This window comes from Egretta garzetta, unplaced genomic scaffold (assembly GCF_000687185.1).
Source record: "Egretta garzetta isolate BGI_Z169 unplaced genomic scaffold, ASM68718v1 scaffold59, whole genome shotgun sequence".
NCBI lineage: Eukaryota > Metazoa > Chordata > Aves > Pelecaniformes > Ardeidae > Egretta > Egretta garzetta.
The window spans coordinates 3,427,547-3,452,574 of record NW_009267230.1 but is presented as its reverse complement, the minus strand read 5'-3'; the positions used below and the strand labels follow the sequence as shown (position 1 = coordinate 3,452,574).

The 25,028-nt window shown below is 39.0% G+C and overlaps 1 protein-coding gene across 1 annotated transcript in view; it reads right to left on the bottom strand.

Moving 5' to 3' along the window:
• RAI14 (retinoic acid induced 14) overlaps nucleotides 1-25,028 on the bottom strand; it is a 76,940-nt gene that overhangs the window by 6,979 nt on the left and 44,933 nt on the right. Inside the window, exons 3-12 of the mRNA XM_035902722.1 lie at nucleotides 11,982-12,070; nucleotides 10,132-10,196; nucleotides 7,919-7,976; nucleotides 7,362-7,432; nucleotides 5,830-5,936; nucleotides 3,412-3,590; nucleotides 2,728-2,756; nucleotides 1,662-1,748; nucleotides 902-989; nucleotides 181-240 (exon numbers count right to left, since the gene is read on the bottom strand). Coding sequence (XP_035758615.1) covers nucleotides 181-240; nucleotides 902-989; nucleotides 1,662-1,748; nucleotides 2,728-2,756; nucleotides 3,412-3,590; nucleotides 5,830-5,936; nucleotides 7,362-7,432; nucleotides 7,919-7,976; nucleotides 10,132-10,196; nucleotides 11,982-12,070 — 833 coding nt within the window. The remainder of the gene's footprint in view (nucleotides 1-180; nucleotides 241-901; nucleotides 990-1,661; nucleotides 1,749-2,727; nucleotides 2,757-3,411; nucleotides 3,591-5,829; nucleotides 5,937-7,361; nucleotides 7,433-7,918; nucleotides 7,977-10,131; nucleotides 10,197-11,981; nucleotides 12,071-25,028) is intronic.

Genomic DNA, 25,028 nt, shown 5'->3' with positions numbered 1-25,028 from the left:
AGAATCAGGAGGTTTTGGTGGGCAGCTGCCAGTGAAATCACAAAACATTACTCCGAGTACTTATTGTGTCTCACATTCTAAGCAGAAAGGCACAGAGGATTTCGGATCAGATTTCAACATTTCACAGCACCTAAAACACCTAACCAAATATGAAAATAAGGATTAAGTGTTACTGTATACCTGCTGTGCTGTCACTCAGTCTGTCTTTGTTATCTCGATGTAAGGAGCTGAATTTTTTTTTTCTGAGATACCAAAAGAAAATGCTTTCACAGAAAGCAGATGTAAAGTTGGACAGTTCATCAAAGACATGTATAGATCATGCTGGATAAAGCCTGGCAAAGTAGGTTTCTTTTATTTCTGGGGTCTTGTTTAATTGTAGCGTGTGGCCAGTATTTCAAAGTCTGCTAAACCATCCAAGTTCCCTTGCTCAATTTTCATTAAATATTAATGAAATATGGGCAACTATCTCACAGATAGTTTGGAAGGCTGCAGCCCATGTGATAAATAATAGCAATATATTTTCATGTATTTAAAAAAAATAATCTTCAGTACAATAAGGTAAAGATCAGACACAGCACACTCAACCATTTCTCTGATGTCTTTTTGCACTGCAGAATGCCATGCACATGAGCTGGCACAGCATTAATACTTACTTTCAAAACCATATTCCTAAATATTAACTAATTTATGACTAGTTCTATTTACATGTTCAGTAAACATTAAAGTAATCCACACTTGCTTTATAAATTACATTGAAATCAACTTGGATTCCTTTTTGTTCCTAAAACTCAGCCAATTAATGCACAGGAGACTTTGCAGTCAGCAACATAGATTATTAAGCAAAAGAGATTAAGACACTGTACTTTCCTTCCCTAAGCTTCGCAAGAACAGAAAACTGATACCTTGCACACTTGGTCAGCAAAGAAAGCCCCCCCTTTTCCAGTCATGGGAGTTGAAGTTGATGAGTGTGGAGAGGACAAATCACTAAGCTGTAAAAGATTTAATATAAATAGATACGTATACATACATGGACATATAACTACCTCTCTAACATGTGCCCATATAAATATATATATATATACACACATATATATATATACACAGAGACATATTAAAGAGTACTTTTCCCTTCACTAGCATAAGTCACAACTCCACGTTAGTTTCAAAGAGCAGATCTAATTATTCAGTGCTCTTCTGAGTCAGTATTACGTATGAGGTGTAGCTGTTATACAGGTTACATTCCAGTTTAACATTAAACCTGTTAAACTCCATTCTGATACTATATAAATCTATTTATGTGTTTTACTTTCATATGTATATATGCATATAATAATGTGTACATGTATAATTAAAATATACATAATTATTTACTTATGGAAGTTGGCAAAACCAGGAGACCTTCAATTTTAGATGGCAGAAGCAACTGTACAGTAAAATGTGTACAATTCTATCTTAGACCATGCCATATTTCAAGCAATTTTGTCTAGTTAATCTAACCAACATGTGCTTTCATGGTGTCATCCTAATGTCAGGAAAAGCACTCACGGTAAGACAGGTGTATAAAATAACAGTGACAAAGCAAATCCAGCCCACATCATTCACATAATGTTCAAAACGCTTTTCACCCCCTAAAAGCATCTCAAAATTGTTCTTTTCTTTACCTGAGTAGGACTGATAGGAGGAGGTGGGGCTTTGCGTTTTTTTGGAGTTCCACTTCTTTCTGAACTTAATTTAGAGCCTTGATCATGCTGAAAGTTTCACCAGCCAGAAAAGGTAGGTTTGTTAGTTTGGTTAGTAAAGTCCGAGCAAGTTGTTTTATTAAAAAAAAAAAAAAAAAAAAAAAAATCCCACATTAATATCAACTTTAGCAGCTCATGCAGTGCCTTATTTTTTTTCTATGCAAAGACTACGTGTCTCCTAACACAAAGATATTAAACATGCCTGACAATAAGAATCTGTCCCCTTGTAATCCATGCTTCAGTGAAAACAAACAAGATTTAGTGAAAAGCAGAAGCTGACAATAGGTTTAGAACTAGTGATCTTAAATACTTCCATTCATACGTAGTCCAGTCATGCCATTCTCAGCAGCTACCATCCTTCCTCTCCACCAACTGTGCCTGAGCTCCCTGAAAACCCACCTCTCCACTCAGAGAAGGAATGAACCAATGCATTGCACCCTCGTCCACTTCCCAGCCACCACCAGGTCTACAAGGTCTACTTGCACTCCAAGATATGATACTAAATAAAAAATGTAAGAAACTAATTTAATAGCCTCAATCTGCTGGGATTCTCACAGGCAGGGGTCTCCAGTAAGATGCAACTGGGTATAACCTTCAATTACGTGTTTCTGAAACTGAGAATTTTTCTAGTTCATCTTCTCTACAGTTTAAAGAGATAGGGAGTCCAAAACCCAAGCTCCTGCATTACACATGAGAAAAGTGGCATATCTTGCTGGTGCACATGTGCACATACAAGCACGTCCTCCCTTCCTTTTCTCACTGAGGGTGCTGGCTGCTGTTACAGAGAAAGCTAAGTCTAGAAGTGATGTTCCTAAAACACATTTCTTAAATAAGCAACAAAAACTTTTCACATTACAGAGTAGTCAATAGCAGTGCATCTCACCGTGATATTTACTAGTGCTTCTAGTCATGTCAGTTACTGTTTTTTTTTCTTAAAAGTTACAAGCCTATATAACCCAAGTATTGTTAAAACCAAAAGGACAAATACCTGCTTTGCTTTTGTCGGTGACTTTGTTTCTGTGAAGTAGAAAAGAAATGGAATTAAGAACAGCTATCAAAAGTTATTTGCCATTCCTAACCTATCTCGCCGATCTACTTCCCATGCCATAAATACTTCATTTGGTTTTCAAATTCCTGCCTGAAATCTGAGAAATATAGTTTCCAAATTCCATTTGAACCATATCCTTTCTCTGCTGCTTTTTGGATTTCATACTGAGACAAAATTTGAATGATTGTGACAATTCTTACTCTACCAGTCTTGCACCTTTCTTGCACACTAGCTTCCTACTTTAGAAGTCCATCTTAGTTTGACTATAAAACTCTCTGTCTGCTTCTCCAACCCTTCTGCTGAGGAGCTGTATGTTCCACTTACTCTTTCACATAACAAAAAAGTACGTATTCCAAATTATATGCAAGACTTCACAATGCTGCTACATCAACTTACCTCTTCTTTCTCCAAAACACCTCTTTGCTTTAGTGCTCAGTGCTTTATCCCATGCTAAATATTACCATCTATGGCAAAGACCACATTTTCCTGCTTTGGGAAGCCTCAGCCAGACCATCTTCAAGATGGCTTTTGAAAATTTTCAGGCTTACTTATGAAGTTCATTGCTAAACACACATGTAGTCAATTCAAGAAGTGACAAACTGCAGATTGGCATCTCTTACATACCCACATCCTGAGACAACTTTGATGATAGGAGATTCTGGATCCCCGTATTTTCAGAGAGCTTGGAGTAATGCAGGGCATTCTGTCCAAAGACATCTACTAAACTGATATCTGCACCTTTCCTAAGGAAGGCTTCCACCATGTTAAGGCTACCAGCTTCACAAGCCATCATCAAAGGAGTTCTGGACAAAACAAACACAGAATAGGTGTCAAGACTGTACTCTTTAAGCAGCACCTCATTTTTCCAGGAAAAAAAAGTGTGACGGATATTGTGCAATAATGTCCAAGATTTTATCAACACGTGTATTGCCGCATACATGTAACTGTTGTTTCTCCTTACAAACACCTGCCTGCCCCTCCTCCGCTTCCCCATACTCCCCAGCTGGATCTTCTGGAAAGACCTGCCGTGCTTTGCACACGTCTTCAAACATTTCTAAAAATGGGTTTCATGAGGCTAAGAGGAAAGTCATAGCCAGAAATGGCTGCAAGATAAAGTCAGACTACCAAATCTCACTGCCACACTCCAATTACAGCTCTTGCAAGTGGTGGTACAACATGAAAACATTTATTTCATTGCTGCTCTTCTTCACTTGTTGCTTTTAAGACAAAATAGACAAACAGATTTCAATCAAAAAGCCAAATATATCTCAAAACTTTTCAGTGAGACTGAGAGATAGCTTTGATGTCAAATCCTGAGCCACTCTCAGTTTTAGAAAGAAAAAAAAAGTTCAGTAGAGCACACTCAATTCCCTCTCCAACACAGGGCGGCTGGACAGTGCTGGATCCTAGAGTAAGGGTAGAATACAGAAGGAGTGTTTTCCTAACAGGTTGTGGTTTTTTTTCTCAATGACTTGAAGAATTCATACGAGACATACAGAAAAATTACACACACAGAGAAAACCCCACCTTTCAAGCATGCTCTGATATTGCTTTCCTGCTTGAGCATAATTATCCTTTCTTAAGATGAAAACATACCTAATATACTGGCGAGGTTCACTGGCAAACACATTCCTCAGTGCAGATATGAAACTGGAAAGTTACCACAGTGATAATATTTGCTAGGTCTCAAGACAGTAATTTCACTGATGAATTAAACCATAATGAGTGAGCCCTGGACAAGTGGTGGCTGTACTAAAAAGTAGTGTTGAGTGGCAACTTCCACAGTCACAGGGATGGCTTTAGATTACCAAAATAATTCACCTAGTCTGAACAAGACAGGAAATGGGAGATGCCATTTTCAAAGGTTATCCCCTTTATCTCCCAGTATGGCTTCTCCTTTTTCTGTAAAAACCACCTTTGTGAACAACAGATGCAAGAGTAGTCATTCTCTTTACCAGAAGGGAAGCATGAAGTAAAATGCTATATTTCATGTTATATCATTTTCTTGCTTCTACACATAGTACTTTATTGAAAAAGCAAATACAAAAATGCAAGTCTGTCCTATCTATGACAGAAATGCCTTCACCCAATTAAACTAGAAACTCTCAACTTTGTCTGTTGACTAAACAGTAGGTGAGCGAGAGGAAGGCAGAAGTGCCAGACTGGGCAGCACCTCAGGTTCAAAACACCAATGGGGCCAACCAACCAAGACAACAAAGGGTCTTTCTTTAGAGAACTTAAAACAAAGAGCGCACTAATAAACTTTGGACTAATAAAAAACAAGCTAGGGCCCAGTCTTATCCTCCCAGGTGTTGCCAAAGAACAATATGGGCATTGTATCATTTACAATAATCAAGATTACTATCACATGTAAGTGCCAAGCCTTCTCAGCATCCTGTTTTACCTTCACAGTTTAACCAACCATTTATACAATAGTCCATAGACACTTGAACTTCATCAGTATCATCAAAACAAGTGCATTTTTCACTACAAGGATGTTGCTTTTTAAAAACAGTTTTTTGACACACAGCTATCTATTAACACAACAAAATGGCACCTTCTAAGATGGCAGCATCTCCATTATACAGCTCTACTGTATTTTTCTCTTGCTTCTGTGGCTTTATTATGGTAGGAAAAGGAACCATTCATGGATGTCGCCTCCAAGTAGCAGCTTTAGGATTTAAGTTGGAGAAACTAACTCATGCCAAGAACAGGGCAGCATTTAAAACTGGGACATGTACAAAGTGATGTGTGGGTAAGTACTACCAATTAGATTCTTGTGGGAATTATTGAAAAATGGGATTTACTACTCTGGTAGCCCAAGGAAAATCTTACATGCACATCTAGTTTTATAGTTGCACAGTTTCTGTTGCACCTTTGCCTTTAGGGAGAATTCTGTAAGCCTTCTCAACAATCAGGATATGCTGTGTAGGGCAGACAGCATTATTTCACATAACAACAACTATTTTGGGAAGGATTTGAGACAAGAGCTTCATTTGACAGTCAGCTTTGGGAAAGAATTAACATGTTAACCTGCTGTACCTTCCATTTTTATCCCTGGTGTTGACGTCTGCTCCATGATCTAGAAGGTATTTGCAGACTTCCGTGTGACCATTTTGTACTGCAAGCAGCAGAGGTATGTTCCCATCCTAGGAATGCATTTAAAGAAACTATGAACAATAATCCATCCACTTACAAATATGACTTTGAGAATTAAAGGCCAGCTATGAACTTTCCTTCTATATAGCACAAACAAGGCGCTATCAATACATTTTTCTCGCATACCATAAATGTAGCTTTTTGCAGATTCTACAGGGTTTACTTTAGTTTCTTCCTTGACCACTGAGGATGCAAAGTATCAGGAGTAGGAATGCTTTTTGCTGTCTGTACTCCCTTTGTTGTTTGCTTAATGCTGTAACATGGTGATTTTGGAACTACACAGCACCTGTAAGTAGCTCCACAACAAAAACGGTAATTCTAACTAAGTACAAGGCAAAAATACAACATTTCATATAATCACAGAATAACTTAGTTAGAAGACACCTTTAGAGGTCATCTGGGGTTTCTCCCCTTCTGCTCTTAATCCACAGCTAGGCAAATTTCAAGTTACAGTACATTGCTTTGAGACTTGTCCAGCCAAGTTTTAAGCATCTCCAAAGGCACAGACATGATGACATCTCTGGCTATGAGTTCCAATGTTTGACCACCTTCATGGTGAGATTTTTTTTTCCCTACTATCTAACTGGAATTTCCCAATTAGGCGCACTGCCCAAATTCTGACTGTTGCTTGTCATCATTTTGTGAAGCACCTGTGAGGTGGGTCTGGCTCCCTCTTCTCTATGATCAACCATGATGTAGCTGAAGACATTTTGAAGACACTCCAACAGACATGTCTTAAGATTAAACAAACCTTTTCTGCTTTCAAAATGCAACTGCTGAAATATGAGGTCCAACCTCTGTGGCAGATTTCTTTGTAGAAAGATCAGGTAAGAAGGAGATAAATGCAAGTCAAAAACAATCAAATAAGTTAAAATGTTTTTATGCTTTTTATTTTCTTTTGTGCCTGGTTTCTGCCAGGTCACCTCCCTTTATCATCACGAGGTTTTCTAACAGGCGATTGCATCATTTTGTAGGCATTTCATAATAGCAAATGTAGTGTCCCTTAGCCTTTAGACAACACCAAGTACATTTTTTCCCCTCAGGCTTATCATACTCTCGTTGGGCTTTGTCAGCATTTCAAAGCACTTGGCCACACAATGGACCTTTTCCAAAGCCTACTGGAGTCAATGGAAAGACTTTTAATCATGTTTTGAATAGATCAGAATTTATTCTAGCTACTTGTACCAATGTCTCAATTTAACAAGCAACAAATCCTGCCACTACTGTATTAGGTTGTGAAGTATCTCCCCACCTCTGCTATGGCACACTACAAAATGAACTTCTTCTGCCAGAGAAATACAAGAAGAAATATAGGCATAGTATTGCTTTGAACTCCTGCACCTGAGATTGATTGGAGTGGAGGGTAGTAAAAACTCTGAAGTATACAATGGCACAATGAGAGAAGAGGTACGTACCAAATCTTTGACATTAATTGGACACTTGTGTTCACACAGAAGCTGAACTGCCTGGAGACAACCACATGCAGCTAAAAAAAAAAAAAAAGAAACAAGAATAAAAGTCCATTAAACCTCATTTTTGAAATTTCTGTTCCACACATCCACTTGCAATACTGCAGCATTACAGTGGGGTCCAAGAAAAAGAAATTAACCTGTATTTCTCTCTTCCAAGACAGGAGAGAAAGACTCTAAGGAAGAACAGCAAGCTGTACACAGAAATACAACCAATATTCATGGTCCAAATTAGCATGAGAAGATACAACCGTTAAAGGACTGAAATCACAATCAACCCAATCTTAACTATTCCAATAGCTTTTTACCTGCAAGCTTGAACTTGTTAATTGTAATTAACTGAAATTCAGTTATACATCTAAAAAAACATCTGAAATTTGTAAATTGTCAGGTGGAGTCACTAGATTTATGCAGTTAGAACCTAAAATGCACCACCAGGCTGAAGAGCTACGAGTATCAAGCACAACAATATAGGTAGCACACGGTTTCAACAAAGAAGTTACCTGCATAATGTAAAGCTGTTTTCCCAGAATTGTCAGTGCTGTCTGATGGACATTTACTCTGTACAGTTCAAAAAAGAGAAGAACAAATAAGCAATTAGAGAAATGCCAAGAAAATAAAACACATGCTTGACGCCAAGAACAGAGAGCTGAACATCTTTGAGAGAAGTTTTATGAGCTACTCCAGAAAGCTCAGTCCATGTAGTAAAAAAAAAAAAAAAAAAAAAAGTACTAAAGCACAGCTTTCCTCTCTCTCCTTTCTTGGTACCAGTTTACACTGAAGCCATAGGAAACACTCATTGTGAGGGCAATATCCCTAAAAAATGCAGTAATTTTCAAACAATTTAAATCAGAAAATAGAAAAGAAAATACACTCTCCCCTGTCTCAGAAAAGCTTCATATTTTACATTACAGCTAAAGCAACTACGCTCTCAGGCAATTCATCTTGAGTTATTTCTGTTGAAGGCAATAATGCTTCGTTTTTGTTTGTAAAACTAAAGCATCAACAATCCAGTTATATTCTGTAGCATAATAAGCCACCAGTTACTATGGATCAATCTAAACTTCAAAGTAATAAATATAAAAATATCAAATTACTAATCTTTATCATGACTTGTTTTGGTACAGGAGATTTTAGTTTCAGTTTACAGCAAAGAAAGAAAAAATATCACCCTGAAATAACAGACTTCTAAAAAACAAACATTAGGGCTTTTGACTTTCAAATACAGCCCTGCCTCCAACTTCTATGATTTCCTAGGAAAACAGGTTTACAGAGACTCTGTAACGAAAATGTGAAGATTCTGCCTGTGTAAAATAATTATTTAGCGTGTTTTAATTAAACTCCAGTATGTTAAGATTAGATGTTACTCACACATACAAACAATTTATATCACAAAACTGGTCCACACAAGCAAGAAAGCAATCAAGAGAGCATGAATTACTGGAGATATCACCAATGGGTTTGAACTTACAAACATATTCAGAAATCTGCATATCGTAATAAAATTAGCAAAATACCCATAAAAGCACTCTGTGGTCATAGTTGGTAAGTGAATGGGTAGCAGATACTTGGTATTAAACACACATCTAGTTGCCGAGTTGATTGTGCTGCTGCATGCGATACCATCAGTGACGGCTTGATGTCACTGTTTATGCTGTAAATGGGTTTGCGTTAGACTTAGTGGATATTTGCCATGAAATCCCGAAGTGGGGAGCCTCTGTGGTTAATGATAAACCCTTCCAGGTGTGCAGGAACAGGGGAGTCCACTTGCAGCAAGTCTGGAGGTGGGAATCAGTGAAATTGGACCCAATATTGTCAGAGACATCAACAAGGGTCTGTCAGAGGACAACTGGATACCCCTGAGGTAACGGGGAAAACAAAATTGGAGGTTGGGATATGGGATCCATTATCTTTCAACACCACTGTGCTTGAGTGGGGTTATTATTCACTATTTCATCTGTAGGCTGAGCCACAGTCTTACTGATAACTCCAAGCTCCTAAAAATCCATCCCATTCCTCTGATCACCTCCACCAAAACTCACCTAGCTTTCTGAAATGGAGCAGAGGTGGACAATGCCTCTCCTTGCTTACTAATGCAAATCTTCAGCCACAACACCATGAGAATCTTCTCTTCATCTTCACTTCCATTTTTATTTTCTTTCCCGTTCTTTCTACTCCCTTTTTAACCCCTCACTGTCCTCTGCCTCATGTCACTGAGTATCTGAGTATTTCTATATTTTAGCATCTGAACTACTTTCATTTCTTCTCCCTTTGACTTTAAACTTGACAGAGATTTCTGTGATCAACAACAGACAGAAAGCATTCCAGTGGAACAATAACAAAATCCCCCTGAAGTGAAAAATCCTTTTCCCCTGTACCTCTTAACCCATCCGCTTCCAAGCCATCCAACCACATGGACAAAACACAGGAAGTTAGACAGAAGCTGCCATCTCCTTGAAACCCAACCCTGCTACGCCAGATCAGCTGCACATGGAAAACTGTATTTGCAGACCAGTCAGGGAAGATACCACACTGTTTTCTATCATCCATTCACAGTGCCTAAAAAGATCTTTAAACTCAAGCATCTGTCCTAATTGCAAGGAGACAGGACAACGGTATAGCAGTGTGATGATGAAGGTTAGTGGGACATATGTCAATATCTAGTGGAACCAATCTAGAGGAATGAAAGAAAAACTTAATTTAATTTTTACTTTACCTGAAGTAATCTCTTAATGCAATCAGGGTGGCTGTTCTTTGCTGCAAGATGTAAAGCGCTGTGTCCTAAATTAATAAAAGCAAAGCAAATTAAGTATTCAATCACACCAAAGCACAGGAACAAACTCTTCCATGACAAAGGCAAAATTTTGAATTATCCCTCTTGTTCCTATCAAAACACATGAAAAATAAGGATAGAGAAAATAAAATAGAAACCTACATCAAGCAGAATGTATTTAAAAGAGACTGTTGTTCAGGCAGGTAACAGAATAATCTTAATGTCTAGTTTCATGTAAAGGAATGAAACAAACATTGTGTCAGACTATACCTTGGCAGAAGTCTAAGATTGCGCAGTTATGCTTTGTTTCTTAAAAAACAATTTTCCTATATTACTCAGCCTCCCTTGCAGAGAGATGTCTGTCAAGTGTCTTCATGACTTCTTCCATTTGGCAGTGAAAAAGGAACCCAGCACCAAGAGCGAAACCAGCCAAATTCACCAGCTACCACTACAATTAATTTGTATCATCCATGGAGCGCACATAGAAGAGGATTCAGAACACAGGCCTACTTCAGTTTGCATCTCATAGACTCTCTTTGCTATTAATTTATTTAGCATCCGTGAGCTCATATTTAGCTATGCAATATAGTGATATACTGACTACGGATTTATGATGAAAGACTGCAGTCTCTCCTCTCATTTCATCTTACAGAGCATCTGAAAAATTAAAGAGGCCAAGACAGCAAAAGAATAAATTATCCACGTAACTAAGAAAAGAAGGAGCCAAGATTTAGTACTCAATAGAGACAGAGCCACTTGTGACAGTAGAACCTCACTGTAAATAATGTGACTATTACAGACAAGGCTTTCCCTAATGAATACTGGGTTGACACACTCAGGTAAGAGCAAGCAACGTCTTATTATCCAAACAACTAATAAATCCTGAGGCAAGATGAAGTATGAGTTCTGGAAAAGACACATTCTGTATCAGGTACATATATTCTCTTATCGTTATGTATAATCTGAATGCTTCTTCCAGTATCACAGACACTTCCTTATAGAGGCAAATCATTTCCATGTATGACAGAAATTCCCTCAGGCTGCAATTGGTGGTCAAAACAGAACCCGTGAGCCCAACATTTACAGATCATTAGTGGAGAGACAGAATGCTGACAGCTCACTCAGGTGACTTGGCTAGCCAGAGAAAATGCTGGGCACAGATTCCACAGATATGTCAACTGAAATCTATTAAGAAGAGTTTGCCAGTTTCAAATTCAGCTCCCATCATGCTTCTAGTAGAGTAGTAATTAAGGCATAGGACTTTTGAGGGCTGAAACAGCATACTTAATAGCTCTCAGCTCTGTTTTGGCCTGTATCAGCTCTTTTCACTATGTCATAATCCCGAGGAAATGTCTTACTGCAACTCCTGTACAGTTAATGGGGTTAATAGCTTGGATACAGATAAAAGCAACACCAAAGATCTTGATTTAACCTATAAAAAGCCTCAAATGAAGTTAACAAAAGGAGTTGGGGGAGGGGATTTTTTTTTTTTTTTTTTTTTTAATTTAAAAATAAATTAAAAAAAAGTCAAGGAACTATTTTGTACCTGGAGTTCACTATAAATGCTGTCATTTATAGTATTAGGAAAAAAGTTTTCAAGGGCTTCAGAATCTGAATTTTAAGTGCAGAAAAGCAAGTATGCCTAAACCTGCGAGTGTTACAACTGCTTTTCCTACACAGTATGTGTAGGAAACCTGTAGTTTTTTCAAACCTGTAGTTGCACCCTGCGCATCAAGAACAATATAGGCAAATTGAGAGTATTATGCTACATGTGTAGGTTCACAGAGGCATACCTGCACCATCTTGGGCTGTCACATCCACACCATGTGTCACCATGATCCTGAGGCACTCTGCATGCCCTTTCGTGGCTGCCAGGTGAAAACTGGAAAAGAGCATTTACAAGTCACTTTTCTTTTATTAAGACCTCCCTTCTCTTTCATTCACAAACCAAGTACAGGCAAGTTGTCTTCTCCCTGTCCTTAGAGCTTTTGGCATCCCTCCACTGCCTCCCAAGAAGATAATAGCTCTGAAAGTGAGAAGGCACATCAACAAGGTTTTGTAGTCACACTTTTGCACAGGCTGCTGTCTCATTAACCCATGCCTTATGGTTTAGGAGCATCTAGTCCCACCCAATTTCTAAACTAACATCCCTCGTGATGCAACATATCCCCACAGAATGCTGGGGCTTGTGGAATTAGTAAAGAAAACATTCACAATGACTGACTTCGCTGTAGTCATTCTAGTCAATCCTGATTTCCCCCTTTCAGTGGACAAAATTTAGTTCCTCTAAGAGGTCATTCAGCTCCTAAATTAAACTAAATCAAGTTGTGCTTCTGCCCTGTCCTTTACAGAACTCATCTTTCTTCTGTGTAGAGGGAAAAAACCCCAAACCCTTAGTGTTTGTGAATATCACCTGTAGAAATCAAAGCTACTGGATATTTGTAAGACTACACTAGAGATGTATTTTTTCAACGTCTGGTTTTGCTTTTCACCTCAAGCACCTGCTTGTTTGAACAGTGGGAAATTGCAGAGGTTACCAACCACACCATGGCAGGATGCACTTAACAGCATCAATTACCAAAGATATAATTACAGAACAAACCAAAGAAGTTGTACTGTATTCAAACCTTTTTACAGCTGAAGGTTCATGTTGACATCCTTGGCACCTCAAGATTCACAGAAGCAGTCCTATAACCATGCTGCTAAGTTAATTTTGCTGGGAAGCAAAATCAAAGGAAAAGCTTCCGAAAACAGAGATGTTCATATCCTCTTGATGCACATTGTGCCAACATCAGCGAGTCTCAAGATATGGGCACAGTACAGGCAGACATACTGCTTCCCCGTGGGTCCTACTAATACCAGCCTGACATACAGAGCTGTTTTCCAACGGGAGTAATGTAAAAAACAAGTTCAAGACAAAACACTTCCAATTACTATTAAATTGCCTGTGAAAAGTTGAGACCTTCATCAACATGCCCTAGACTGAAAAAGCCAATTTTCCAGGGATGTTTTCTAATGTCTTTTAAAGGATACATTAATTTTTAACATCATGCACCCCTATGTTAAGGGGATTTTCCCTGGAACCTAAAGAGAACGTCACAAATCATGTAGCCACACCAACTACTGGATTTAAGAGTTTTCATTTTGAACAACTGCTTCCTTTAAATGTTAAAACTAACACTGAAAGCTCAGCCTGCTAACCAGGGAAACTGGGAATAACAGGCAGGAATGAAACAGATATTTCTGGCACGTACTATGTGAACTCCAACACTGTGTTTCTCTAAGCTGTAGACTTCTTCGCAGCCTTCTTTAAAACTCAGCAGAGAAAAAGACCTACAGACGAGATCTGGCAAAGGGCGGAGAATTAATCAAAACAGGAGAGCTCCTGGAGGAGTCCTGCTCTATCAAGTACAACAACAACTTCACTTCCTACAAGAAGTCCTTCCACACTGGCGGCTGCTGCTGACTGCAAATGGCAGACAGGCAGCGCCTGAGCTCTGAACCATGTTCTGCAAATACAAAAATATCCTGTGGGCTCATCCTCATGCTTACTACTGCCATAAACAAACTGAAGAGTTAACACTTCCAAGAGTATTAAAAGCACTGCTGCTGGCTGTTCTCTAGTAATTCAAAATCAAAACTTCATGTACTTGGTGACCAATGCAAAATTGTGTAAATATTCTTTAGAAGAAGAGGTTTCTCAGGCTCTGGGAAAATGGCTGGGGGAGGAACACAAAAGGAGTCTGACAAATTCCAACACCTCTAATTTAGCCGGCACAGCATACCAGCAAATACCGAAACACATTCACGTACAGTTGTGTAGACACACAATACTATCAAAGTCACTTAAATATTAGGAAGGCTGTGAAGCACGCACTTGGCTCACTTACATTTGACAATATTCATAAGAATAATAAATATCTGAATAATAACAACTTGGCTAAATCTGGGACTCTGAGGTTTTATGAACAGACTGTGTAGGATGGTGCCAAATGCAACATGAATACGCAAGTGCAAAAGAAGTTTTATTTAGGTAAAATCAGACTGCAAAGAAAGTATCAAAGACAGAAGAAAAACTTAACCCCTTTCAGGCTATGGACCTACGAACACATCAGTCCCACCAACACAAACAATTCCCATGGCAGTTCTCAACAAGTTGTCACACATGCAGATGCTTTGTTTCATGCAGCCAAAAGTATTTTCAAGCAAGAAAGGCCTGATTAAAAATACTGCTTCTCCCAAACTGATCAGATGAAAGAAACATCATCCACAAGCAGTACACATGGTGCAACAGATGAGAGAATTTGTATGAAGGATGTAAAGAACTAATGAGAACAAAAAAATAGATGCTATGTGGGAAGTCCCATGGAAAAAGAGGATGATAAGATTTCACAGTCATTTATACAGTAACCTAAGCCAAATAGCATTGGGCTGCTAGAGCTCCCTCCCAAATGCTTGCTGTGCGACCCCTCCCTATGTCCCTGTACTGCTACTGTCTCTCACGTAACCCTGTAAAGAGATGTTTTTTCTTAATAATCTAAAGCAATTAAAAGGGGAATGGGGGACATGGTTAGTTAGCTGCTGGTTTAGCAAACTGAGCTGGCTTACCAGTAAATCAGCCCTGCTCAAGATGGAGAGGGGAGTAACTGTAGTCTGGGATGAACCTATTACAGTCATATTTAAGTCAAAGTATTTACAGACTACTGGGCAAAAACTTGAGGAATAATTCTAACTGATTTTAAAGTTAACAGCCCCTGCTTTTTTTTTTTTTAATTTAAGAAAAAAAACCCAACCAAGAAAACCAAAACGCAAACACTTTAAGTAGTAGATACTGAGAGCACCGGTAGAGCAAGGGAGGCTCTTGAAACAAAGAAGCGTGTAGACATGCATTTCAGTACAGAATAATTCTTTACAAGCTACATAAACTTTCCTAAAATGTTTGAGGCAAAAGCTGCAGGTTTCCAAACACTGGAGTTCTCACCATCTGGAAGCCTTAAGCAGTGGTGCATTTTACTTGCATCTTTCACGAATAAACTTCCCTTGATAGGAAAGCAAACAACTTTTCCTCCCACTTCCTGGTTGTGCAATGACTGAGCCAAACAAAAACAAACATGTAAGGCTTGATTTGGAGCAAGGGCCACACTGAGGGTTAGATTCTCATTCAGCCTAATAATCCCATTACAACAGCGTTCATTTTCCCTTCACAACAGATAAGCCTGAGCCACATCTTGATACCCCAGCCTGAACCGATTTGAGATAGATCTCGTTTATTGCTGTAAAACATGTCTATTCTTCCTGAGGGGCGGAATGGTCTTTTAGTCTTGCCTCCAGCCCTCTACCCTCCCCAATGGTCTTCTCACTGGATCCAGAAATGAAGCGAGTCAGCATTTGAGACCCCCCTCTGCAGCAACTGATAAAGATTGGTTGGTTGACACCGTTTTTTCCTACTGGGAATGTACAGGTCTCATAACTACTCAGTCCTTGACAAGATAAAGTAAAAAATTATGTTATTTGGGAGCAATACAAAGCCCAGTTGAAATAAACAAGCCTTGAGCGTAAGAGCAAACACAGAGCAAAATTTCATCAGATTCAGGGTGAACTGGAGAACAGCTACAAGACCATCACCTCAAAATCCTGCCAGGACCTCAAACTTCCTGACTAGAAATGTTACTCAAACAACATTTTCAGAAGCACTGAAAGAAAGATGCTTTTCATGAATGCTTGGTGACTGAACAGAGCGGACAGCTGTGTATGACATCCCTGAACTAGTTTTAAACAGCAGATTTCTTACAGATAGAAGATGTCAACTGGTGAAGCACAACTGTTCTAAACAAGCCCATCCCTTATTCAGGGCAAACAACCATTTCTACCTTTTGGTTATAAAGTCAAACTAGGAAGGGAATGGAGACTTCTTCAATCGGTGTCTGACAGACAGAGCCACAAGAGTTCAGCTAAAGCTGGTCTTTGCTAAACGGCTGAGAACAAGCATTCCCAGAAATTATTTAAATGCCAGACAGTCTAACTCAAACAGAAAGGGGCAGTAATTTTTATTACTTAGCTCATGTAAAACATTTCTTTATAAATCATTTCACCACAGGTAGAAGAACAAAATTAATCCACATTTAGAGGCTTGACTTGTAAAAATGGAGCTAACTGAGCTTGCTAAGTTAGCATGGTGTTAGCAGTAAGACAAGGGTCTGCCACGTCCCGGTTCTCTGCTTAACCATCTGCACAGCTACATCCTCCAAAACTGAGCACAATCCTCTTACTGAGTGTTATTTTGACAGCTGGCTTAAAACACCTGGGTGGTCCATATACCTAGGGAAAATGCCACAAAAGCTGAACATCATAAAATAAGAAAAAATAAATACGAAGTCTTAAATTAAGACAGTAACCTTCTAACTAGGAACTTTTCATCTGTGAAAAGAAAAACAGGAAAAAAAAAAAAAGGCAGAAAAATTACACCCAATCGGGGGGCTCCATCTCTGTTTGGCAAGGTCACACTCCAGAGGTTTTTTCAGAGCAGAATTAGCATTCTCTGTAACACAGATTTTCTCCAGGGTCTGAAGGTAGTCTGACACATTACTTACCAAAATCCAAAGCAAATAAAGAACATGATTGAATTATGGATGCTAAGTGAGTATTGTATTTGCTGTTTTCTATTATGACAAACATGGAGCAAAGTCAAACTTATATGCAAGTGTATAGCACTATTGTTCTCTACCATTTTAATCTGAGTGCTCTGAAAATATTTTAAGTGCTAGAATGTTTGAAATACACTATGAACTCACATACACTCATTGTCAAGGTTTATTTTGAGTAAAAACATCCCTCCCCAAGGCAGATCATTCTTCTTCATTTTCTAATGTATGTCAACTCTGTTGACTTTTAAAAAGTCTGACTTGTCTGCCAACAGTTTGATGATTTATAATTTCCCGACCGACCAATACCTTCACACAAACAAACAAGATTGATAAAATAAAGATACAGAGCTGCTTGGAGTCTTTGTAATGCTGACTAAAAAAATATAGAAATGGAAGATATTCAAGCTTCACTGCTACCAGATCAGACAAGCAAGCAATTCAGCAGCCCTCTTGGTTGGAAAGAGACCCACTGAAACCCCGGCTACTTTTCTGCACTGACTTGAGCTTTTACGCATTTTAGAGGCAGCACCTAGCTTACAGTGTCTATTATTCCTCAAAGCCTCAATTCCCGCTTCAGTAACAGCAGCAAAAATAAATACATTAGATGACATCTGGCTTTTGGTTGTTTTCCAGCAGAGGCTGAGTGCCCGAGACCCGACCTGGAGGAGAGAGGGCCGTGAGTACCACCAGAGCAGCGTACTCTGTGCACGAGGGAAGTGCCTGCTGCCACTCAGGAGGAAATCCAGTGTGGTCTCCTCACGCACGTAGCACGATGACCAGTAACTAGAAGTTTACTTTTCTGAGAATGGTTTGAGGTTTTACCAGCCTAGAAAATAATGAAAGTAAGCCTTTTAAACAAAACAAATTTTTGACACATCCGGAATCTAATTCATAGAAAAATTATCACCTTCATATTTAAAGACTAGGGAAGTCCCAGAATGGTCCTGAAACTGGAGGTGTTATCTGCCTTCTTCTGCCAACCCAGATAGGGCTTCCAGCAAAGCAGCAACTGTCTGTTCCAGCAAGGATTATGCTTCTATGAGCAGTGCCTGCCCAGTTGTTGTTCTTCCTTGCACCAGCACATGTACCTGTGTGGCTGGTGAGCTGACACAGGGAACAAAACCAGTTGAAAGCCGAAGCTGCCTTCCAGTTTTCATCACACAGTCATAGGTGCACACACCCTGTCAGTGCAAAGGAAGGAACTGGACGTAGAATTCACCTTAAACCTAAAAACTCAGATTAAACCATGAATGCTTCCCTGTGAAAGCCACAGAATCTTTATCTTTCTCTGACTGCATTATCAAGAGACAGTCACTCATTTGAGAATATATATATGTCTTAGGAACAGCCAGTCATTTAATTACGGAAGAACCATCCAAATATTTCACAACTCGGACTGCTTTAAAGGAAAAACAGACATCTACAGGTACCATTATCAATACTTACTAGTTCTTCGGGGGGGGTGGTTAATTTTTTTTTTTAACAAGTAAAAGCCATAGCTTCATACTGCACCCATTTAATCTCCTCTGAAGAGTAAATGTAATAAATGTGGCTTTTCATTAAATGCTGGCGGTTCTCATCATGATCGTGTCATACACATGCACGCAGCCACAAGAGTGCAAAAATCAGCTTAGGAAAAACAGTTACAGGAAATACATTTTGTTTTCAAGCCAGAGTTGGCACCATTACAAACTGAGAAAATTAACTATTCTGAGTCTCGAGACATTCAATAAATGAGTTGCTACTGGCAGCTTCTGGAATGCAGGCAGGTTAAGATTTTAAGAAGTTGACATGGACAGGTATGGATTTACTAGGAGCTGTGGGAGATTTTTCCCCTCTCCCCCTTAGCACCAGCCACTGCAAAGGAAGCAATGTATGCAGCCTGTGTTCTCCTGTCTCCTATTTAAACATGAGATGGCAGCTGCCCTCCCCCAATACACACAAAACCCTCTGGCAAAAACCCTACATGCCACTTCTGTGTTAGCATATATTCTGGAACAGCTTTCAGGGAAAAGAAAAAAACCCAAACACAGCTCTCGTATAAAGTTTCCAGCTTTGCCTCATAGCATAAAAAGTCTTGTTTCAATCATACACACCTCGAGGTACAGGACATTAATAAAAAGCAAGCCTGCTGAATTTTTTTTTTTTCTTAATAGGAAAGCAGCAATTGCATCATGCAACACAGGAGCTGGCAAGCTACAGACTCTTGATTTTAGCCTTCAAACTCAGCAAAAATATCTACCCAGCTGCTCTTCAGAGAGATTTCTGGGATCCCCAGAAGCTTTATATTTTTCATTCTCAGGTTGTGTTCCAGAAGTTCCATTTTCATACACAGTTTTCTTTGGCAAACTCTATTACCACATTACCACAAACTCCAAGTCTGAAACGTATAGACTTTTCTTCCATGTACCATTAATTGTAAACATAAGAGCTCACAATTTAGATTTATCATATGAAGTTTCCTGCAGAGTGTCCATTTTTAAAGTCCCTCAATAACTAACATCAGCAGATTGCAACAGAGATTCTGCCAAGGGCGAGCTTCAGGGCACTCCTAGGTGTTGACAGAAAGTCTGAAGTTTTGAAATACTACTTTTAGTTTTGGTGTTGTAGGGTAGGAAAATGGACAAAGTACAACAAAAAAGGAAGTTTCAAAAAGCTTAAAGAGCCTAGAAATGAGAGCAGTGTTGCCTGTGCCTCTAAAGCCAAGTCCAGAGGGATGAAGGAAGGCAGAGGAGTAGGGAAGATTCCTTCTGATAGTTTCTTTAAAAACACATCCCACACCTAAACCCCAGAGGGGTGCACAGTTAGCTTCTCAATACATATGACTTCTGGCAAAACATCTTTTTAGGATCGGGTGAAATCGCTGAGGATGCCTCTGGATGTGCCCAGATCAACATAACTTCCTTCCTGAGTTAGGTAAAACCAGCTGGCCATCTGCTGCACTTTCTTGCAGAATTGAGTTGGCAGTTAAAATTAAGCCCAACAATGACAGCAATGACTAGCATCTTCCTCGACCTTCATAGAGTCATAGAATCATTTAGGTTGGAAAAGACCGTTAAGATCAAGTCCAACCGTTAACCTAACCCTGCCATTAAACCTAACACTGCCATGGTAGTCATTATGGTAGTCATTATAAATTGGCAGCCTCAGCCAGTAATATTCAGGCACTTCTAATAATACAGGAGTGCTGTTGATTATGTATTGACATATGACTTCACTCAGGTAGATGACAAATCCCTCAGCACACTTTGCTGGGGAGAGGGGTTTCTGTGGCTCAGTTGCCTTTTAGACATTACTTTGTTTTCCATCCTTAATCTTTCCTTATGATAGCTTATCCCTATCCACCGTCTTTCACTGGTTTTGTGTAAGTCTTCCTGAGTCATTACATGTCATCTCTGCATCATTTACTGTCTTTTTGTAAATTTGTCCTTCTATACTCTGCACTTTCCTAAATTGTTTTGAATTTTCATCCTCCAACACAACCCACTTGGTATCGCTGCATAAGGGCCAGCAAATGCTAATGACCACCTTAGCACATGAAAAGTCATGAAATTAGAGCAAGGAAATCCCAAACTATGTTATAGCATAACAAGAGGCCAGGAAAAGGCTGGAAAGTCCGAGAACAACTGAGTAAAAGTTAATCTAAAGAAAATATTTTTGTTGCATGAAAATCCAGCAAGGCTTAAGAACTGCATATGGGGCTCCAAGAACCAAAGAGCATGGATATCCTTATGTGACATGAGGGACGTTGACAAAGGATAGCTCAGGGTTACGTGCTATGTTTGAAGTTTCTGTGCCTTTTACACTTATAATACTTCAAACCTCTTCAGATTTGAAGCGGTAGAACTAGTTGAATTTTTTTTTTTTTTTATTAAACTGTATAAAGTGAACTTCTCTTACTTCATAAGGGAATTGCAAACAAAGTGCAATAATATGTACTTATAGTAATTGATCTACTAGTAACTCATTCTTCAGAGACCACTGGTTAAGATGACCTCTTAACATTTGTTTTTACAAACTCTTTAAATGATTATGGCAATATATTCTATTTTACATTTCAGAATAACTATACTACTAAAGCTTTTAAGATTCCGCATTTCTGAAGAGGAGTAGTGACTGGAACACAGACGTGCAGGAAAAGGCAACTTCAGAGCTTACCTACATTTGCCAGTGAGAACTTTCCTAACACAGAATGCACCTGTAAAGCACGTAGCAGAAAATGCAGAGTGATATATAAGCCAAATAGACTGTGCTGGTGGCTGCTCGTTTATTTCCTGAGAACACATTTTGAAGCTAAAAAAAAAATGAAATCCAACATTTGCACATTGCTCTGTTTTGGCTGTCTGATCCCTTTCCCTTCCCAGATTAGAGTACATTTTTAAGCCAGTAGCAGCCAGTTGGTATAATTAAAATCTACACATACAGCTCATTTGGTTGCATAAATCTTTGCAAAACATGTAAAACAACTGCAGCCCATTATGTAGCTATAAATCTGAAAAACAACTGCAGCCTTAGAGAGCCTGGTTCTGGCCTGACCCACGAGAGGCATGCTTCCCTCCTGCTCCCCTGCCAGCTCAGGTAAGAGGAGTGGAAGTAGAAGCCACAGCAGCTCCTCATGTGCAAGTGAAGTGGGGTGCGTGGTTCTGCCTCCACGTGAGCCAAGCTGCAGCTGTTTCAAGCCAGGCATACAAAAACTTCCAACCATCTAGGCTATGCTCTGATCCAAGCAACTGACAAACTTCCTGAAACCTGGCCAGGTCTGGTAAAATCTGGTTATTTGGCAACTCTGCAAATAGAGCTGCTTTACAGGGAATTCCAGTGGCTGCCTGATGCTGCCTTACAGGTTTGGCCGATCCTACTGGTGAGCAGGAGTGGAACGGGCAGCTCACAGGCTATCCGAACACGTGTACAGAGGCCCTTACAGAAGATGGCTTGCCTTCTTCTGAGATGACAGCCCTACTAGTAGATAATGAAATGAAAGAATTTATTAAGAATAGCCATCCTACCAGCCTCGGTGAAAAAGAAGTATAAAACAGGAGATGCAAGCTGGCTCCTAAAATAAATTACAGACCAATTGTTTCCCCTTTGAACTCTAGCTATCGTCTGCAGGAAGTTCTGTGCGTGTAAGATGCAAAACCCAGTGGGATGTTTCTCAAAGCTTAAAGAACTTTATATGAAATAGGGAGTCTGTCCTTTAAATAAGTGGAATTGTGGAATTTGTTTGTTTTACAATATAGGAAATCACGAAAGAGAGAAAGTAAAAAGCTTCAGTTTTTCAGAAGTGAAGTTTAGGATCTTTGTAGTTGAAATCAAACTAAAGAACATTAAGTTCTGTCTCTTCAGACATTTCACTTTTTTTTTTAAAATAACATGAAGGTATTAAAATACTAAAATGTCTTATAAAAAATTGCTTAAAAATACGTATGTTAGAACCTGAATGCTGTTGATTTCAATTTCTGTCAAAAGTATGGCTAAGAACTAAAAATTGGATCATGACATCTCCAAGTCTTAAGTGAGAGGGAATGTACTCCAAACCATCAGAAATGGTCTACACACACAGTTTCAGTCAAGAGCCAAGAACAAACCACTAATACAAATTCCACTCCATGGATCTCATTTAAAAGCCTGCATGATTGTCGATACAATAATGTTTGTATGAAATGTGGATTTTTTCATGTATTGCCAAATTATAAAACAAAAGTTAAGTATTGCTCCTCCATTATGGAGATAAGAGCATTTCCTCTCACTGTACATTAACAATTGGCTCGTACTGAATGTAATAGAAAGTTAATTAATTAGCCCAATTTAGCATCCTGGCAGAGGATGGTTTTGCCCAACCATGCCCAGATGTTTCATTAACATTTGTAACTCTCAGTCTAAAGCAGAAAGCAATTTCTCAGGAAACTTACTATCAACATCTTAGTTGAATTATATTCATAACAATGCTGTATGGGAGAGGGTGAACAAACAGGAATGACCAGGATTCGAACCTGAAAAGAACCTCAGGAAAATTTTGGAAAGACAAAAGCTTTTACACCCAAATCTCCCACAGAAATAAACTTCCCAAGAAATTTTGGAATAAGAACCAGATTTCAGCCATCTGTTGGCTAGAGATAAAGCACAGGTGGAGATCACTGTGGTCTCCTTAGTTTGTCCATCCTCTGAAACCTAGACATTATTGTGACCATCTGGACCATTACAAATTAAATATCATTTAAAAGTAAATTAAAAAATATTTTCTGTCAGGGATCATATCAGGTCACTGGAACACCAATGAATTCCATCACTGGAGAGGTGACAGTCCTCAGGCACTAGACTTTTTTTGCAGCTCCTACCCTGGTACAATTTTCTAAAGACATTATGCTGGTATGCTTTTCTACTTTTAAGTGTTTAGGCAGTTTTAAGAGATGACACGGAGTCTGTACAAAAGAAACATCTTCTAGAGCATGGTGTTAGATTCAGGATGCCCAACACACACACAAGAAAACAATGTAGTGACTGCCTTAATTTCAAAGGTCTCCTAGAGGATTTATAGCAATTTGTAATCAAGAAAGGGAAGATAATACAATTCTTCTTCTGTTTCATAGGTACCGGGCTCACCTGACTTCTCCAATTTTGAAGACAGGCTATCTAAACCATTTCTATTGTTTTCTTTCTCAAATACAACAGTATAACAACTATAAGTCTGTATTCTTCCAATGACTTCCTTTAAGATAAATATTATTATGTACAAGGAAAGACTCTCTCTCAAAAGGTAATTAAAACCTGATATACTTTTTGAACAGTGATGTCCTTCACGCCACTTGCTCCATCTCCTTATATGATAAGATCCGAAAGAAAGAAAAGAAAAATGAATACTATACACATGATAAATATAAAAGACTTGGGGTTGGAATATACTCCAAAATTTATTTTCAGTTCAGCCTCCGAGGTATGAACATTCTGGTTCAAATGAAAATACACGATTTCTACTAACTGCTACTGACAATAGTTTTGTGAGAGAGTCCTGCATTTTGTGCAGTTTTCTCAAGCTTTTTTTGTACCATTGTCAGACTCATTTTATTAAACAACAGCTGATTCAATTGCAGTTAAAAAAATTTACAGAGACCTATTGTTCCATTTAATAGCCACAAGCATTTAATTCTAGTTCAGTACCTTCCAGAAACACGCAAACATGGCAGTGATGGACTGGCACACAGACAAAATAACTTTAGGACAAGGAAGTGCTGCCATTTATACACTGTGAATCCTTTCCAAAATTCTCCTCTTGCCTTGCACTCCACTTCAGCAATAGCAGCAGCTTGTTTAAATAACAGCCCCATTTGAACACTTGCTCTTGTGGAAAGCGCAGTACATGAATCCTATCCTCTCCTGAAAAGGCTCTCTTTGAAAAACCTTTTTTTGTTAGTTTAAGTGGGGTTTAAATGATCAAATTCCAAACTGGAAAGCACTGTTTTGTTGTTTAAGGAAGCTGGTTAAAAAAAAAACCAAACTATCTGGCAGAATAGGACTACAATGGCAGAGTCAGATTTCCAGATAGGTTCTATTACAAGTGTGCTTGGCAGTAGTCTGTGCTGTGTAAGTGGGAGCAACAATGGGGCTGTGTCAACTTATGCCAAAGGTGGATTTGCTCCATGGCCTTAAAATTGATTTATTGTTTATAGAAAGGACTGAGTCAGAGGCAGGGTGGTGGTATGGAAAGTCAGGCAAGTCTTAAAAAACTCTTTTCATTACACTGACGATATTTTTTAATACTTTTTTTTTTAGGAGGTACTGCTGGAGAGTTAAACCTCACGATGAAAATCTGTAAATATTACCTCTGAGAAATTCTGTGGTACCAAGACCTCATTAATTTGAGCACCTCTGTGTTATTGCATGTGGACAAGCCACAAAGAAGGTGTCCTGGTTTCGGCTGGGATAGAGCTAATTTTCTTCATAGTAGCTAGCATAGTGCTGTGTTTTGGATTTAGTACCAGAAGAATGTTGATAACACACTGATGTTTTCAGCTGTTGCCAAGTAGTGCTCAGACTACTCAAGGACTTTTTGAGCTTCTCCTGCTTGCCCAGGTGCATAACAAGCTGGGAGTACAGCACAGCTAGCACAGCTAACCCAAACTGACCAAAGAGCTATTCCATACCATATAACGTCATGCGTGGGGGGGGGCGGTTAGTTCGGTCGGTCGGTCGCGGGGAGAC